Source organism: Sus scrofa, chromosome 3 (genome assembly GCF_000003025.6).
Source record: "Sus scrofa isolate TJ Tabasco breed Duroc chromosome 3, Sscrofa11.1, whole genome shotgun sequence".
Taxonomy (NCBI): Eukaryota; Metazoa; Chordata; class Mammalia; order Artiodactyla; family Suidae; genus Sus; species Sus scrofa.
This window is the reverse complement of record NC_010445.4, coordinates 122,186,813-122,206,906: the sequence shown is the minus strand read 5'-3', so window position 1 is coordinate 122,206,906 and position 20,094 is coordinate 122,186,813. Positions and strand designations below refer to the sequence as shown.

Genomic DNA, 20,094 nt, shown 5'->3' with positions numbered 1-20,094 from the left:
AACTGAGGCCTATGCCACAGCCACAGCAACATCGAATTTGAGCCACATCTGTGACCTACACCACAGCTTGTGGCAACGCAGGATTCTTAATCCACTGAGTGAGGCCAGGGGTTGAACCCACATCCTCATGGACACTATGTCAGATTCTTAACCCACTGAGCCAGAACGGTGACTCTCGAACACATTTTTAACATCAAATACTATCCTATATTAAGAAAATCAGGAGTTCCCGTCGTGGCGCAGTGGTTAACGAATCTGACTAGGAACTATGAGGTTGCGGGTTCGGTCCCTGCCCTTGCTCAGTGGGTTGACGATCCAGCGTTGCCGTGAGCTGTGGTGTAAGTTGCAGATGCGGCTCGGATCCCGAGTTGCTGTGGCCCTGGCGTAGGCCAGTGGCTACATCTCCGATTAGACCCCTAGCCTGGGAATCTCCATATGCCGCGGGAGCGGCCTAAGAAATAGCAAAAAAAAAAAAAAAAAAAAAAAAGACAAAAAAGAAAGTCATTTATAGCAATGAGTCAGCTTTGAAGACATTTAAGATACCAGTAAATCTTTTGTAAGCAACTAAATATAACTTTGCACACAACTTTTTCCATTGTTCTCTGACAAAGAAGTACATATTTTTTTGGTGTTCTGGCAAGTGAAGCCAAACTGGCCTCTGACCAGAAGGGCTGATGATGTTTCAAAGCAGGCAAAATGCATGAATTTGTAATTCGGTTAGAAGCTGTCTTTAGCTAATTCTTTCTTTTGATGACTTACAACCATGAATTCAGACAGACTGAAATTTTGCAGGGCAAGATGAAACTCTAAGCCACATGTTCTTTTTTATATAAAAACAGGAAAAAAAATTGAGATGACGGGGTAGGGAATTTTTTAAGGAAACATTAGTATTTTGACCCATATTTTTCATGCACCAGTTAACTAGAAAATTACAAAACCTGAAAAACTTAGATAAATTGTACCAAGGCAATTAACACAATACATTCATGCCCCCCCCCACCTCCCCACGTTTCTCTCCCCCCTTCCTCTGCCTTCCAGAGGCCCTTCAAGCTGGGGCATATTTTTGGAATGGAAATGAAGGCCTCTCAAGCTGTTGAAAAATGAGGGCCTCTGAATTTTTAATTCTGTTAACTAATCATTAGAAAACTAGAAATCGCAGTCTCTGTGAGAACCATTGAGGTAGCAGGCACCACAGACTCTGTGGTTAATTTTGCAGGAGCTGGCTGGTTTCCCAGCAACACATTGATTTGTGGGGCCACTACTTTGGGCACCTCGAGGATAATTAAATATTAAGTCCCACTTTGATGTATGCAAAGTCTGCCTAAGAGGATTACCAGCCACAGTGAAGGTAGCGGTCCCACATTTTCTGGTAATTGAACACTGCAATGTCATTATCTATTATCTTTACCCTGTAAGAATCTGTCTCTATCCTTAATATTACCTTTGAGAAAGGAGAAGGAGCTAGGGAGTAATTAAGAAAATGAGACCCTTGTGCAATCAACATTTTGGGGTCTTCTAGGTTTTCAGGACATGGAGGTGAAGACAACAGTTGAACGTGTGTGAAGGAAATGACAGAAATGAGCAAACCATTCGCTGTCTCCTCTGGCTCAAGGCTCCATTTTGCACACGAGTAGCCAAGGCTCACAGTTTAAGAATTTTCAACAGAAATAAAAGCAAAAATAAACCAATGGGACCTATTCAAACTGACAAGCTTTTGCAGAGCAAAGGAAACCAAAAAGCAAACAAAAAGACAACTTATAGAATGGGAGAAAAGAGTTTCAGTTGATGCAACTGACAAGGGCTTAATCTCTAGAAGATACAAACAACTCATACAACTCAACAGCAAAAACACCAACAACCCAATTGAAAAATGGGCAAAAGACCTGAATAGACATTTCTCCAAAGAAGACATACAGATGGCCAACAAGCACATGAAAAAATGCTCAACATCACTGATTATTAGAGAAATGCACATCAAAACTATCATGAGGAGTTCCTGTCGTGGCGCAGTGGTTAACGAATCCGACTAGGAACCATGAGGTTGCGGGTTCAATCCCTGCCCTTGCTCAGTGGGTTAACGATCCAGCGTTGCCGTGAGCTGTGGTGTAGGTTGCAGACGCGGCTCGGATCCCGAGTTGCTGTGGCTCTGGCGTAGGCCAGTGGCTACAGCTCCGATTCAACCCCTAGCCTGGGAACCTCCATATGCCGCGGGAGCGGCCCAAGAAATAGCAACAACAACAACAACAAAAAAAACAAAAAAAACAAAAAAAACCTATCATGAGATATCACCTGACACCAGTCTGAATGGCCATCATTAATAAGTCCACAAATAACAAGTGCTGGAGAGGGTGTGGAGAAAAGGGAACCCTCTTGCACTGTTGGTGAGAATGTAAGCTGGTACAACCACTATGGAAAACAGTAGAGATACCTTAGAAAACTATACATAGAACTACCATATGACCCAGCAATCCTACTCTAGGGCATATATCCGGACAAAACTTTGCTTGAAAACGACACATGCACCCGCATGTTCATTGCAGCACTATTCACCATAGCCAAGACATGGAAACAACCTAAATGTCCAGTGACAGATGACTGGATTAGGAAGATGTAGTATATATACACAATGGACTACTACTCAGCCATAGAAAAAGAGTAAAATAATGTCATTTGCAGCAACACGGATGGAACTAGAGACTCTCATTCTGAGTGAGTCAATCAGAAAGAGAAAGACAAATAGCATATGATATCACTTATATCTGGAATCTAATACAAGGCACAAATGAACCTTTCCCCAGCAAAGAAAATCATGGACTTGGAGAACAGAATTGTGGTTGCCGAAGGGGAGGGGGTGGGATGGATTGGGAACTTGAGGTTAACAGATGCAGACTATTGCCTTTGGAATGGATAGGCAATGAGACGCTGCTGTGTAGCACTGGGAACTATCTAGTCACTTATGATGGAGCATTATACTGTGAGAAAAAAGAATGTGTACATGTATGTGTAACTGGGTCACCATGCTGTACAGTAGAAAACTGACAGAACACGGTAAATCAGCTATAACAACAACAACAACAAAAAGAATCTTCTGGAAGATGATAAACAATGGTGGAGGGAGGGTGGAGACACACGCACATGACCTGTCCACTAGTGTCTTGATCTTTCTACTGCCCCAGTGACAGACAACACAGGGTTTCAGAAACAGTAATGGAGACCTCCTCGAATTTAAGCTACGGGCATATTTCTGTAGCATTCCAGAAGTTGCTGCTGTTTCCGTTCTGATGCTACATTTTTTTTTTTTTTTGCATTCATTTTCCAGGCAGCAAACAGCTATTTGCAATTTTAAGACAGAGTGGCCCCACCAAATTTGCTTGCCCTCCAAAATAATCTGAATAAGCACTGCCAGGCTGACAGAATACTTAACCTTTAAAGGAGGAGGAAGAGACACTTGGTGATTTAATTCAGTTTGGAGAAATCTACAGACAAATAACATGATTAAGTCACTATGATAGTTTTTTTAAAATTAAAATATAGTTGACTTGCCATATCATATTAGTTTGAAGTATATGACACAGTAATGCAGTATTTTTATAGATTATACTTCATCTAAAGTTATTATAATAACACTGGCTACGTTCCTTGCACTGTGCATGACATCCTTGTTCACGTGGACCTAACAGTGTGGACCTGTTCATCTCCTCCACGTTTCTGGCCCTTCCCCTCACACTCTCCCCTCTGGTATTCAGGAGTTTGTTCTCTGTACCTATGAGTCTGTTTCTGTTTTGTAATATTCAGTTTTGTTTCATTTTTTATATTCCACACAAAAGTAAAAACATACAGTATCTTTTTCTAACTAATTTCACTAAGCATAATGCCCTCGAGGCTCACCCATGATGTCACAAAGGGCAAGACTTCATTCTTTTTTATGGCCTAGTAATGTGCCATTGGGTATATATACACACACAGATATACACACACACACATCTACTTATCTTCTTTATCCATTCAACCACTGATGGACACTTGAGTTGTTTCCATACCCTGGCTATTGTAAATACTGCTGCTATGAACGCTGGGGTGCATTTATCTTTGCAAAGTAGTGTTTTCATTCCCTTCGGGCATATGCTCAAGAGTAGAACTGGACCATGTGATAGTTTTATTTTCAGTTTTTTGAGGAACTCCCATACAGTTTTCCACAGTGGCTGCACCAATTTACATTCCCACCAACAATGTACAAGGGTTCTCTTTACTCCACATCCTTACCAGCCACAAGTAGGAGAAAGAAACTGGAGTATTTTCTCACACCACATATAAACTCAGAATGAATTAAAGTGTGGTATGGTAGTTTTCTTACTTCCACTGCCAAGGACTTCGAGAAACTCAGATCATTAGCTTCTGAAGACTGGAAAACTGCTTGTAAACAAGGGGAAAGTAAGAGGAGGTAGAAAATTTAAAAAGCAAAGGAGACATGAGATGATTTTACTAAAGTCAAGAGAAATCAGGAGAGCTTTTTTTTTTTTTTTGTCTTTTCTAGGGCCGCATCCACGGCACATGGAGGTTCTCAGGCTAGGGGTCTAATTGGAGCTGTGGCCACCAGCCTACACCACAGCCACAGCAACATGGGATCTGAGCCACATCTGCAACCTACACCACAGCTCATGGCAACACCAGATCCTTAACCCACTGAGCAAGGCCAGGGATTGAACCCACAACCTCATGGTTCCTAGTCGGATTTGTTAACCACTGAGCCACGATGGGAACTCCAGGAGCAATGCTTTTTGAGGGCCTGTAAAAGTTCACACCACTGGAAGAAACTGATTACGTGAGGAGCAGCAAGTGCACTTCGCAGATGAGAGCAAAGGTTCATGTTCAGTGAAATTCAGGTCAAGTCGGTTTAGAAGAAGAGTGCAAGGAAAAAGAGTTAACAAAGGCTGAGCCCCCGTAAATCCTATTTCTGGAGAAAGTTGCAGTAAGATGAAATTAAAATCGCAGCAATATTGAGACATCATTGAAATCATATAATAGCTTCAACTTGTCTGAATAATCGAAACACTGAGAAAAGCTTAAAAGAAAAATGGTGGTTATACTTATATTATTTCTGAAGTGTTTAGACTCAGATAGCAAAGTATAGGCGGTAACACTTCAACACGACACATGTGATGGATATTTTCCCCTCTCCCCAGTTTCCATGTTGTTCTGTAATATCTTTGGTATAAAGATCTAACATGACGTGAAGCGAGGCTCCAACAAGAGCATCCGGCCTCATCATCCTGCCAGGCTCCAGCCATCAGGGGAGATGAAATTGAGCATGTGGAGAACTTGGAAAATGGAGGTTCTGTCAGAAAAGTACATACAAGTAACAATGTTCATTTGCTTGAGGATGAGTCAGAACCTAAGGTTCTCATGACAAAAACAACGTGACCTAGTTGACAGCTCGCCTCAAGGATGCTGCGTGAGCCTTCCTGCAGGCTGAAAACAAGCATACTTTGGCATCTAGTATGCCAGGGACCTGGGGGATATGTCACAGCCCATGGTATTTGTGCTCAGAGACGGCTCTTAAAGAGGCTGTGCGTGGTCTCTTGATGCAATTCAAAGCAAAATGTTGAGACTAGAGAATCTGATGAGGTCATGATGCTTCAGAGGACATACTACTCGGATATTAGTGTTTTAATACTAATTTCAACAATTTGGCAAGATTAGAGAATCTCTGGTAAGTCCATCTTTTTAAACCTCAGATTTTGTAATTTGGAAGAAAAGGTAATAGTATTTATTTATTTCTCCCACAGAGGGAAATAGAATATACGAGGTAATTGTGAAGATGCTCTGAGATGAGTCTCAAGTTATTCTAAGTATTTGGCTCTTTTTTAAAAAAAAGTTCGTTGTTCTTTAAATGAAGTAATAAGGATACAAATATAAATTATAAAGCAAGGCTTTAAAGTTAGAAGGTAAATTGATTTGGAGTCAGACTTCCAGGAAACCTGCAGATCAGGTTACCTAGGAAGTCTTCTTGTCTAACTTTTACTGGCCTTTAGTCTACTTGGCAAGCTAAAGCACTTGATTAAGGCTCCTGACTCTCAGATCCTTCATCTTCAGGATGCATCAGTTTAGCATCTAAGCCAAACTTCAACAGCCATCGTATTGCTTTGATTTAGAAATTAGCATTTCGATTTACTCAATCAACACGCATTTAAGCTTGGAATGCCTGCACAGCATACTTAGAGGGATTTGAAAAATGCTAAGTATAACATCCAGGGCTTCTGAGTTTTCGCAGTGTTGGGAAGACAATAGCAACAACCACAACAACGATGATGATGAGAGCTCAAATGTACGGAAGTCAAGGTCCCATTAAGTTTGATATGGTCAGGGGAGAGCAGAGTGGGGACAGACCGAGGGAAACCAAGCTCTTGGGAGTCTGCCTCTTCCTGTCTATGTACATAAGAGAAGAGAGGACATGTGAGTGCCTGGGCAGAGCATGAAAGAAACTACTTCGCTAAACTGTACCCTGCATTTGCACTTAGAGAGGCCTTTCTCTGCAGAAAGGGTGAGCTGCCATAATTAACTGATAGGGTGAGAAATCCTGACTACACCCTACGAAGAGAAAAGTGATTCAGACAGGTTAGATGAGTGAGGCATCATCTACTGTGTACAGTCAAACATACAGAAAAACAAACAAATTTTGTTGCACGTATTTAACCACTAAATAGCTGAACTGGTGACATTCTGGGAAGTTTGCATTAGCAAGCTGATTATTCACTTGCAGGGAGTTTCCAGTAAGCACGAACTGACCAGGCAGATGCTCCCTTACCTGTCTGTGGGGCCAAGTGGCTTTGACAATGGCCTCTGTTCTAAAGAACACAAGGAGCTTGCCATCCTCCTCCGTCAGATGGAACGACTGTCCCAGAATCTGCAGCACCTGGATGCGGGGCCTCACAGGCCAGGAGTCGTCAGCACAGAAGGGCCGCAGCCACTCCAGCAGGTCCTCAGAGGAAACCAGCTCTTCTCTGCAAAATCAAGGTTAGATTAAAAAAAAAAAAAGACTTAGCCTCATTCCAGTAATTAAGTGTGGTGATCGACCTAAAAGCTTGTTTGCTGGGTGACTCTCCTTTTTTCCTACTGAGAGGGAAAATGTAGGTTTTAAATACCTTAAAGCAACCCATAATAAGTATCTAAAAATGTAAAATACATGTGATTTTTAAACAGCATCACATTAAAATGAGTTATGTAAAGCAGATAAAAATAATCATTATTGATATATTCTTAGCTACTCTATCTATTAAGCAAAGTTCATTAAGAACTATGGCTTTTTCCAAAATTCTGTGAAGATGTATGCCCAGTGACCATCTAGTTCCCAGGGTTTAACAAACTCTCTTTTTGTTGAAATGAATTGACAATTAGCATAACGGGAAAAGTTAAAGAGTTGCAAATCAAACTGTTTTTAATTTAGAGCACTGCTTTCAGAGTGATAACTGTTCCTATTGACGACAGTTCACAGAGAAGGGTGCTAGAGATTTAGATGACCAGGTAGGCATTTGGAAAAATCTTTGATTGTTATTTTAGTCTTGGCCAACAAAATGAATCTTGGGATACAATTTTCATGGATGGCTTATTTCATCACCTAGTTAATAAACTTGAATTCAAAGGAAAAAAAAAAAAAAAACAAAAAGAAGAAGGGCTAACTTCTACTAATGATACTCATAGTGCCAGGCATCATTCTAACCATTTTATATAAGCTATGACTAGTTGACAATAACTATGCAGAGTAAATATTATGCCATTTTATTTTACAGGTTCCCACTTGTAATTACTGTGATTTGACTGACATATAACACTGTATCAAAGTGTATAGCATAATGATTTGATACATGTTTGCCAAATAATTACGACAATAAGTTAACATCCATCCCTTGATATAGTTACAGTTTTTTTTTTTTCTGGAGATGAGAACTTTTAAGATCAACTCACTAACTTTCAAATACATACTACAGTATCGTTACCTAGAGTCGCCATGCTGTACCTGCAAATTCCATTTCCTACATGAGGAAACAGGCTTCATGGAAGTGATATAATACGCCCACAAATACCCCTATGAGTGCAGTCTGATCCCAAAGTCCGTGTTCCTTCTACTGTTTTTCTGTGATAGAATTTCAATAAAGGGTCACATTTTATACTACCCTAAAGATAAACTATGACGGTGTGGTTATTAAAGAACTGGGATGTCTAAAAGGATTCAGAGACAGGGACATTTGTACAACTTTCTATCCAGTACTAGAATCCCTTTGCTTGTAATCCCAAATGGACCATCATCCTTGCTTATACCCCCAAATGGACTTCTTTGACGATGACGTCCATGAATTACTATGGATGACTGTTAAGAGGTCGCCCATATAGAAGCCTCACTCTCACAAGGCCCTAGAGATCCATGCGAAAGCACTGAATTATACAGGTTTTCTTTAATAACCAGATTCTTATGAGACTTCCAACAATAAATCACCTATGCCCAATTTCAAATGATGAAATAACAAGACCATAGAAAACTGTTTCAAACTTCCAAGAAGAACAAGATTCTGTAATATCACTGAGTATTTCTCTCTGTGTGCATTCTATAATATACTTGCCAATACAATTTCACGGCAATTTAAATTTAAAAACAAAGTTTGTTATTTGTATTTATGAATAAAATATATTACAAAATGCTGTGGATAACTGGTTTAAGTATTTCCTTCATTTACAAAGACGTCTGTTAGGTTTACTCATGAGTGATGAGTGTCCCTAATATGTATCAGAAATGGCAAAACAGGTGCAAAAGAAGCAGAATGCCATAAATACTTCCTAGACATTTACTACGTGCAAAGAAATCAGACTGCATTGTGTAGTGGAAAGAGTACTATTTTGGAATTTGATGGACCTGTGAAACCTGGGCCCACCCTTTCCTAATAATGTTCAATCAAAATCATTCCCATTTTATAGTTAAGTAAGCAAAGTTCCTGAAAGTGTGTCTCCGGGAGGCTGTGGAACCAAGATAAGGTATATAAAGCAGCCAGCACTGCAGGCAGCACAGAGAAAGGACTTAATAAACAGTAACCATCATCTGAATAATCATCATTGTTGTATTTCAGTATCATCAAAATAACAGTTTGCACTTGATGATCAGGGCTGAAAAATTATATGATCTTGGGCTTCAGAGAACAGTGCAAGGGAACAGAAAAATCTCACAAGTGACTCTTCTCCAACTAACACAGTATACAGTTGAACAACTGTTTTAGAGGAAGAGTGGGTAGCATCAAGGACGTGGCCTCTGAACAGGACCATCAAGGACAGATGGGAGGCACATAAAAGGACATGTGTGAAAATATAATCTAGATAAAGAGAACGGCAAGGGAAAAAGAAGTCAAAGATGCCGAAGGACACGCAGGCACGTCCGGGAGTGGCGAAAGCACAGGTGTTGGAGGTGACTCGGAGGAGAGTGGAGGGAGGCCAGGTCTCCTGACCTGGATAACCAGAAGCTGGTCCACGGGCTGCAACGGTTGTGCAGCCTCACACTTTGAAGAGCACAGGGCTTGAAGTCCTCAGCCCAGATTCACTTCCCAGACTGACCATGTCCAGATGGCGCTACGTGGACCAAGGAATCAATTCGTGATTCTAAGCCGCAGTTTCTTATCTATAAACTGGAGATGGATAACAACCCCTTATTCATGGAGTGGTTGAGACTGCCATATCTAAAATGAAATAAAGCACACGGTACCTTATCTGGCACATAACTAAGAACCTGAATTAGTGCCAACCATGATTACTGAGGACACTGGTCTTGCTTTGTGGGGATGGCGATGAAGGAGGGCATCTGGGCAGTGAGCAGCACAATCACATTAGTGCTTAGACAGGGGTGCAGGCCGGGGCAGCCCCAGGCCCTCCGGGTGAGGCCTGCTGTGGTCAGACTAAGTAGAATTCAGGAGAAAAGAAGATTAAAGCACATGTTTCACTTTGATTCCAAACCAACTTCACATAAATAAGACGCTGATATTCCGACCCTCTCACCCAAATGCCAAGAATGAGCTAGGATGAGAAGAAGCTGGAGTCATAAAGACTAGATGGAAGTTACAAAAATAATGCAGGACCTCATACGGTAAAATAATGAAAACTGTTCCTACTAACTATGAAATAATATCCTGCATACGGTGAAAGAATGAAAACGGTTAATACCTACGAGATAATAACCCGCATACGATGAAAGGATGAAAACTGTTAATAACAAGTATGGAATAATAACCCGCATGTGGTGAAAGGAGGAAAGCTGTCAATAACTTGCTATGTGCCACGAATCACATCACTTCACCATTACGACGTTTTCCATGTACTCTGTTCTCATCTCCAGTTTGCAGATGAGGAAAGAACCAGAGAGAGGTTTACTGACTTGTTCACAGCAAAAGCCAGCCCTGAACTTAGCGGACCTTACTGCCTTGTCAATGACTGAGCAATGCTACTGACCCAAAGGGGGATAACTTCCAGAAGCCATAGCAGAAGATTTAAATTACGCAGGTACTGATGCGATACACAGAGATTATTATTATAACATTTTCCAAGTCATTAAACTGAATTAGATTCCTTTTACCTTAGAACTTGTGCAGTTGATAACTTTGGACATTTTTGAGAAAACTGCTCTAACTTCTGGCTGATAGTTCAAATATATAATAAAATCATGACAACTCATTCCTAAAGCAGAAATACTGTGTTCTAGAAGGACCATGTTCTAGATGAGCTGGACTATATGTTGTGACTATTTGGGCTCACTTAGACTGCACAAAAATAAAAGGCAGCTCTGTAGGAAGTCATTCAGGACATCGACTAAACATTATCTCCTGAAGTTTTTAGCTGCAAAATAGTTTAATTTTGAGTTTTTAAAATTTATAGTCACTCTTATGATCTGGCAAGTGCGCACACACACACACACACACACAGAGGGGGAGAGAGAAAATCAGAGAGAATGCAAGAACTGTGATAAAATGCTAACGATTGGTGACTCAAGGGAAAAAATATTCCTTGATTTTTCTATCTTTACAACTTTTTTGTGGGTTTTAAATTTTTCAAGACAAATAGTTGGGTAAAAAAATAACCAACTATTACTTCTATAATATAAGAAACCAGAATGAGAAGGAAAATTATTCCATTTTTATAATATTTTATAAGATCAAGGAGAAGGTGTAATGAGCTTAGGAATAAAAAGAGAACATGATTTTGAAGCATTTTTACCTTATTATAAAAGTTACATAAATGACTTTAAAAAGATATAAAACAGATAATAGAGAAAAATCTCTCACGGTTTCACTGCAAATACACAGACATTTGCTTTCTCCCCTTTTCCCCTATAATGAGGATTTTTCAGGGTTGGGAGGGAGGTTATTGTACTACTGACGGTAATTACAAAATTAACTACTAAAGAAAACGCACACATATCCACACAATCAGTTTTGGCCCAAAAGATAAGGAGTCCTCTGAAATATACAAATATGCTATTAACAGGAAAAATGGGAGCAGCGACAATGAATGGGTTCACTGAATGATTACTTTGAGAATGTGGTGTTCTGTTATGTAACGCACCACGAGAGGAAACTCACAAAACTGCAAAGGACTGGAAGCGGAGTGTCAACCAAACAAAGGCAATTACTGAATCAATGAAAAAAGACAGAGTCTGAGAATATTAATAAGCTGATCCTTTCATAAGAGTTTGCAGATTCTGTGTGACATAAACATACAAAGATCACCCAAACTTGAATTTTAAATGGTTGAGGTACATTAAAAGAGACAAAAATTATGAAAGCACTTCATATATCATGATGCTTTATCATGACACAAAATAAAATGACTACTTGAGAATGGGGGAACAAAAGACTACGTTCAAACAAGAAAAGCACAGACCTTTGCAATTTCTTATAAATATAAATGTCATAAAATTAGAACACCTCAAGGGAACATGAGGTCACTCTGTCCGATCTTCTATATCGAAGTTATAAACCAATAGCCAAGTTTTTGTACTGGCTTACATAATATATGCCATTTCCCAAATTCAAAAATGTTACACAATTAAGTTTTACCATGGGAAGTTTTACCATGTTCCCATTGTGGTACAGCAGAAACGAATCCTACTAGGAACCATGAGGTTGCGGGTTCGATCCCTGGCCTCGCTCAGTGGGTTAAGGATCCGGCCTTCTGTGAGCTCTGGTGTAGGTCACTGATACGGCTCGGATCCTGCATTGCTGGGGCTGTGGGGTAGGCCCACAGCAATAGCTCCGATTAGATCCCTAGCCTGGGAACCTCCATATGCTGCGGGTGTGGCCCTAAAAGGACAAAAGACCAAAAAAAAAAAAATTTACCAGCTTTTTTCCTCCCATTTTATTGAGATATAACTGACATACAGCACTGTGTAAGTTTAAGGTGTAAGGCATGACTTGACTTACCTATATCATGAAGATTACTGTAGTAAGTTTTGTGAAAACCCATCCATCATCCTGTATATGTGTATAAACACACACAGGATATACATATACACACATATATATGTATACACACACACATATATACACACACATACACACAAAAAAAAGAAAAACCCTTTTTTTCCTTGTCATAACATCTCTTAGGATCTTCTCTCTCAACAACCCAGCTCCCCTTGAAATGCTGGAAGATACGACACACTGGCAGCCGTGTTCCTTAGATGAGGCCTCCTGAGCTCTCAAGTTCCCCTCAGGCTCCAGCACGTCCCACCTTCCCGTAAGCCCAGTCCCCTTGCTCGTTTCTACGACCTGCCTGGCCTCAGTAGGAAGTGAGGTTGCCAGTTCTGGTCTGCAAGTTGCTAGGCTGGCTTGAGAGACCAGGAAGGACAGGCGGTGGGGGTGAGGGTGCAGGGAGGACATGTAAGGAGCAGTGGGAGACTCTGGGTAGGTGCGGAACGGACCCACAGCCTGGGCACGGGGTCCTCCCTACACAGGCAGCTGGGTGGCGCCGACATTCCCCAGGGCAACGTCTTCTATGGATCAGCTCGCATGAAACAACCCGGGCACCTGGCAGTGTGAGGGGGTCGGAAACAAATGAATGTGTAATGGGCTAAAGGCATTACAGTCGTATAAAAAGTGTGATGTTTTTCAAATAATTATCTTAATCAAGTTATATTAAAAGAGAAATTCCTACATAGGCAAGAACTGTAGTGTGCACACAATTCCAATCTCAGATCTTAACTTTTGATAAATACTAATAATGTCTTCTTGGCTGCTCTCAAAAGCATGCCAATCAGCATCTCTTCTTGAGGTTTGTTTACCAATAAACGCACGGACACATCTCACTGGAATGAGACAGAAATAGCAGCTGTGAAGTCACGGATAGGGCCTGAGGTGGCCCCAGGAAATACGCCGTGGTAGAGGGACCCCCCGTCCTGGTCAGTGGCCATGGCTTCCAGCAGGTTCACATCACAGACAGAGTGCTCATGCACTGCAGGTGCCGGAGACCACTGGGGATCTACTCTGCCTCACAGAGCATGAAGAAGAAGAAGAAATCAGATGCAATTTTCTCTAGTGGGTTTGATTCCTTCCTCCCTCTCTGCTTCCTCCCTCCCTCCCTATCCCCCCCACTCCCAGCTTTCTTGTGCTTTAAAACTAATGTGAAGTCCCCACACAACACCGAAAAGCTCAATGAAGTCTGGATGATCTGACACAGATCAATAGACATGAAGCTTTCAGACAGCTGAGGCTGGGACTGTGATTAAGTAGCAATTTAAACAAACAAACAGAAACTCCTAAACTATGCAATAGTTTTGAAGGAAATCGTTCTTCCTTTTCGCCCAGTGCACAGGGGAATGCCTCGTTAATTATCTATTTTCTGAGTGGGTTTATTTCTGTACATCCTTTTGAGAATCACTAAAACATTGGTTCAGGCTTCTGGGTCATCTCTGTTAGGAAAATTTTTACAGGTCCAGGAAAGGGAGTAACGAAGGCAAGAAGGCCAAGGCAGAGAGAAGTAGGTGAAAGAGGTGAGAAAACAAAGGAAAGTAATGCCTTAAGACATTGCGAAGGTCAGTCTATGGACTAAGGGGCCCTTGGGAGCTGGTTAGAAATGCACGATTACAGGCCCTGCCCACATCTACCCAAGCTAAATCTGTATTTTAATAAGACCCTAGGCCTTTTCTAAGTTCAATGACATCTTACTGTCCATCGCAGACTCTTTAACGTCGAAAGGAGACGCGACATGGTGAGAGAAGGTCACAGCACGTCCTTACCTGGAGGACACAGGACAAACTACACAATCTGAGTGTCGTTTCAGCTGTAAAATGGAGATGATGATAACAATATGACAGAGGGGAGCTGAGGACCAAGTGACTTGCCAAAGGCCTTGGCACAGAGGGGGTGACGTTTGCCCATTAGATTTTTGGTTTTAGGATGCGTGACGGTATTCTCTTAGTTCCTGGTTTAACAGATGCATTGTTTCAAAACATTATTATTTTAGCTGTTGAATTTTTAAAACTTATTTTGCTTGAGGAAACTAATAAACTAAGTCTTAGCACGAACTAGAAGTTTAAAAGTCTCTCAGAATATGATGTTACAGATATAAATAGACCCAGGCACACTTCATTTCATTATACATCACCTTATTGCCCTCGCAGATACTGCATTTTTTTTTTTTTTTTTACAAATTGAAGATTTGTGGCAATCCTGAGTTGCATAAGTCTAGTGACACCGTTTTTCTAAAAGCATTCACTCACTTCATGTCTCTGTGTCACATTTTGGTAATTCTCACAGTATTTCAAACGTTTTCATTACTACTATATTTGTTCTGGTCTCTGTGAGCCGAGGTCTTTGATGTCACTATTATCATGGTTTTGGCATTTTTAACAATAAAGTATTTTTAAATTCATCAAGCTAGGCACACTGCTTTCTTAGACACATTGCTTTTGCACAATTAACAGACTACAGTGTAGCGTAAACATGACTTTAAAATACACTGAAAAACCAAAAAAATGTGTGTGACGTGCTTTATTCGGCCTTGAACCCAACCCTGATGTCTGCCTGTAATGGATGAAGACACAGAGGTTCATAAAAATAAATGTAATGAGGACAAGCCTCGGAATAATAATCTAAACTTTAATTGTAGGTGGTATACAAGGTTTCTGACTTTATTTCCCACTCCCAGAATACCCCCCCCCCCCCCCCGCCGGTATCTAGAGGCAATAATGCAGCTAAACTGAAAGGAACGTCAGCCTGTATAGGTGGCTGATGGCTCCACTGGTATCCGCCTGGGCGCTGTGGTTTTATGTCATTTACATTTGACGCAGGTAAAAGAAGGAAAGGGGGCTTTCGGGAGAAGCAGGAGTTGCGGTTAAAAGGCAGATGACGTCCCTACCGACAAAGAGAGTCAGAGGAGGACGTGCTCATAAAGGCCCAAACTGTCGACAAATTCTGCATCAAACCAAACACCTAGGCATAGCCATTAACGTACACACCCAAATTCTGACTTCTCTATGCAGTCTCCCTGCCATGAGTATCTTGGGGTGGTTTATGTCTCACCCAAGAGCATATGAATATATGCATGTGAGGTATGTAGATACATAACCGAATCTTTTTTGCTGTTCACCAGAATATATACACAAACACACACACACACACACACGTACACACTTTTTCAATTCTTTTTCATTGTAGGTTAATACAAGATACTGAACACAGCCCTCTGTGCTATGCAGCAGGACCTTGTCGTTCATCTACTTTACATGTAGTAATTGGTAACACGAATCCCAGAGCCTTACTTTAAAAGAGTCTGAATCCCCATGTCACTCTGAAGACCCCCCTGAGAACTACCTACACAGGAGAGAGTGACTCCTCTCTGTGACCTGGAGGACACGCCGTCAGGAAGCGGGCACTGAGGACAGGGGTGTCGGATTTGACCGTGAACATTCAAAACACACTTGCCAAGAATAAAAGTTACGGCTCTGTCTGTCTTCCTCTTTTTCTTTTTTAAGCAAAAAAAAAAAAAAAAAAAAAAAATTCACTGTATTTTTTTTTTTTTTTCAAAGGAGGCTTTGTTATTCTGTGTCCCTGGGATGAAAAGTAAGACCTTGTTCAGATTCTCCATTCCCCAGTGTCTTCCTCTTAGGAAACTGAACCTTAAAAAAAGACAGCCTGTATTAAAGAGAACTAAGTTGGAGTCCTCTCTATATCTGGCTGGAAATGGACTAAGAAAAACATTGCCTTCTAATCTTTTCAAGATGCCCCCAGAGGGACAACCCTGAGGGACCCCGTTGGAAGGGGCTTTAGCAGCGCCCGTTAAGATCCCTTTCATCATGTGAGGCCAGGATCCAGGTCCGCTGACAGCTGCTCAGTGGGGAGCAGCCAGCTGAAAACTGACGGACGGGAAGCACAGCAGTTCGACGCACCCTCCAGAAGGGCTGCAGGATTCCCACGCAGCATCTCTGCCCACCCCGCTATCTGCTGCATCGCCTTCCTCAGGCAGTTTCCTCCAGCTGGAGGGCCAGTGCCCACCTCCTCCTGCTCAGAGACTCAGATTCCATACACCAGGTCCAATGCCCCCTCCCGCCCCGGGGATCTGCCCTGACTTCCCTGGGCAGGGGCAGAAGCCACTCTCCCCCACCAGGCGTTTTCCTCCCAGCACAGCACTTATTGCTCTATCTCACAGTAACCAGGGCCACGGGCGAGCTGGTCTCCCCTGCAAGACTCCAGCGCCTCGGCGTTGGAGGTTATTTCTTACCCATAAATGTTCGTGACCGAGCACAGAGTGTGGCACACAGAAAACATGCAGAACAATGACACTGCTCTTTAGAATAAGAGGCCTAAGTTAAGCCACAGCTGTAGCTTTCTTACCAGTTAAAGACCCACAAGCAAAGGAGTTTAGGAAAACTGTGCAAATCAAAAGTCAGGTCAAGCAGAGGGCCCTGCTTGCCATGTTTTTCCGGATGTACCCACGTGGCTTATCCTACGTTCTTTGACTCGAACCGTGGGCACAAAGTGATGCATGAAAATATGCTGGAAAGGCATCTGAGCACTGAACTACGATGCAGGCCGGACTGGGAGCTGCTTTCATGCCCCAGGCCTATGACTCTGGGCCAGTCAATTCCCCTCTCTGAGCCTTCTGCTCCTCATCGGAACACAGCAACAACATACACAGCTGTCACAACTCACAACCATTAGGAGTTCTCACCATAGCTCAGTGGGTTAAGAATCCAGCTATCCAGCTACTACCCCCTGAGGATGCAGGTTCAATCCCTGGCCTTGCTCAGTGGGTTAAGGACCTGGTGTTGTCACGAGCTACAGTGTAGGTTACAGACGCAGCTCAGGTTGGGCATTGCCTTGGCTGTGGTGCAGGCCAGCAGCTGTAGCTCTGATTCAACCCCTAGCCTGGAACATCCATATGCTGCAGGAGCAGCTGTAAAAACAAAACAAAAACCTACAACCATTAAGTCCACAAAGATAAATGGAAGAAGTTCCAACAGCAAGTAACTAACACTAAGATCAAACTAGAAAGTAATATGCAAATAAAAACAATGACTTCACTCAATGAACCATGAGTGTTTTTCTCAAATATGCTTCATTATTATTATATTATATGTTCCATTAAAAAAGAAAATTGGGGTGAGGCCTTACAGGGTTGCCATGGATATCAGCCATAGGAAAGATCTTCATAAACTCTGGGAAATACCTAATTGTCCATTTGCTGTTGCTGTCATTCTGACCACTACTACTGCACCTGAATGAAAAATTCTTTCTAGAAATGGCATTAGGAGTTCCGCTGTGGCTCAGCAGGTTAAGGACCCAACATTGTCTCCTTAAGGATATGGGTTCAATCTCTGGCCTCTCTCAGCGGGTGAAGGATCTTGGGTTAAGGATCCAGCATTGCCCCAAGCTGTAGTGGAGGTCACAGATGCGGCTCAGAACCGGTGTTGCTGTGGCTGTGGCATAGGCCCCAGCTGCAGCTCTGATTCGACCCCTAGCCTGGGAACTTCCATATGCTACAGTGCAGCTGTAAAAAGAAAAAAGAAAGAAAAGTAATAATCGCAGTAGAGACACACGCTTTTCTAGACTTATAAAACCTGTATACTCTTAGTGCTCAGACAAGACAGCTCTAACATATATAAAGCTTTTTACAGAGTAACATACATGCTCTAAGAATGTCCTGCTTAATCAGCACTAGGCTTCTGGACATGTGCTTCCACCCCCTCAGGAAGCTTGGAGCAGTTTCCTCTCCCTGGCCGCCCTGGGAAGGAGGAGAGAAGAGGCCAGCTCTCCATGGCCAGGAAGGCCCAGGAGACAGGAGAGTGCCCTGCGGGGGCTGATGGGTAAGAGGACAGCTGGGCAAACGTATCTCCAGAGTCCCTAGCTCTTCCTTCGGAAATGGCCAGAAAAGAGGCGTAGTGGTGGAAGCTTCATAAACACGGATGTGGAGTTCCTGTTGTGGCTCAGTGGTTAACAAATCCGACTAGGAACCATAAGGTTGCGGGTTCGATCCCTGGCCTTGCTCTGTGGGTTGAGGATCCGGCATTGCCATGAGCTGCGGTGCAGGTCCAGACGCGGCTCGGATCCTGCATTGCTGTGGCTCTGGCGTAGGCCAGGGGCTACAGCTCCGATTAGACCCCTAGCCTGGGAACCTCCATATGCTGTGGAAAGCGGCTCTAGAAAAGGCAAAAAAAAAAAAGAAAAAAAAAAGACATAAACACGGGTATTAAAAGGTAACTCTAGGACTCTGAGGAACACCATTAAGTGAGACACACAAACTTCTCTGGTCTTACCCCTCATCCACACTGGCGTGGACCGCGGCAACAACCCCTTCCAGGACGCGGAGCGGGTCGGTCAGCCCCCGAGGTCAGCACTGCCTCCACTGCAAAGGGAGAGACAGGGAGAACGGATTCAGAACAGGGTGGCTCAAGCCTCAGCAACAAGCTGGGATTCACATCGCGTGAAGCCAGCTAGATCTCAGCGCAGATACCGCCAGCTCAGAGCCAGTCCTGGTATATGCGACCTCCAAGGGTACCAAGCCCTGCGCTGTGCGCTAAGGATGTGGACACGAAACCTTCTCCGCCTTAAGGAGCTCCAGTCTAATATAGGCTTGTTTTCCTATCAAGAGAATAGCGAAGAAAAAGGGGGGGGAGTAACAAAATCTACTCGCATTGTGTCATTCAAAAATTCAAAAAACATTCAAAGGAATTAAACATACGATTTCTTTCAACCATTAGATACATAAGAATCACCTAAATTCTCCAGTTGGCCTGTTTTTCCCCAAAAATACTAATATTTACATGGTACTTACTTACTAGGTACCAGACACTGCTGGGCCACACATCTTGCCACTTAATAATCCCAACAGCCCACGAGACAGGCACTATTATTATTATGCCCCATTTTACCAATGTGTAGGTCTGGAACTCTATTTATTGAATTTTAAAAATACAATAGAGAAAAGGAGTTTTAGATGAGTTTTCTGAATAATTTAAGTTATATGATTTAAACCAACTGCTGAGTTCAGTAAGTTCATGCCTTCATCATTTTATGCCTATTAAATTTCACTAACTTCCTAAAAAGTAAATGTTATGGACTCAGTCAATAGCATTTATTTTTCTTTGAAAAAGAGGTAGTTGAACTTCTGGAGCGTCCTTTCCTGAAAGATTTAATTCACTTTTATTGAATGTCTTCTGTGTGCTAAGTATAACGTTTATTAGATCAGAACAAAATCTTCAGTAGTAGAACTGGGCACAGGGAAGGAGAGAGAAGTAATTTATGTCAGAAAGTTATAAATATAAAAATAATATGTCACATCTTGATTCTATGAAAATGTGCAATTTTTGAAAAATAAATTATGTTCAAGGTGCCAATTTTTCAAACTTTTGTTTTTGTTTCATCTAAGCCTTGATTTTAGAAATAATGAAAGATAACTGAATCAGAAGGTGCAATTATCTGTCATCAGCTGAAAGAAGAAAGTGACTCATAACTACCATCACTAACAAAACACAACAGCTCATAATAGAGTATTTATTCATTTCGCATTGGTGATTTCTAAAAACTGTTAGGATATTTTATTTCTCTCCCTATATATAAAATTACCAGATAC

The 20,094-nt window shown here is 42.0% G+C and overlaps 1 protein-coding gene across 1 annotated transcript in view; it reads right to left on the bottom strand.

The window, feature by feature from the left end:
* Nucleotides 1-20,094, bottom strand: part of NBAS (neuroblastoma amplified sequence) — a 359,592-nt gene that overhangs the window by 35,419 nt on the left and 304,079 nt on the right. The window contains 3 exon segments of the mRNA XM_021087823.1: nucleotides 6,806-7,001; nucleotides 18,779-18,842; nucleotides 18,845-18,867. Of these exon segments, the coding sequence (XP_020943482.1) occupies nucleotides 6,806-7,001; nucleotides 18,779-18,842; nucleotides 18,845-18,867 (283 nt within the window).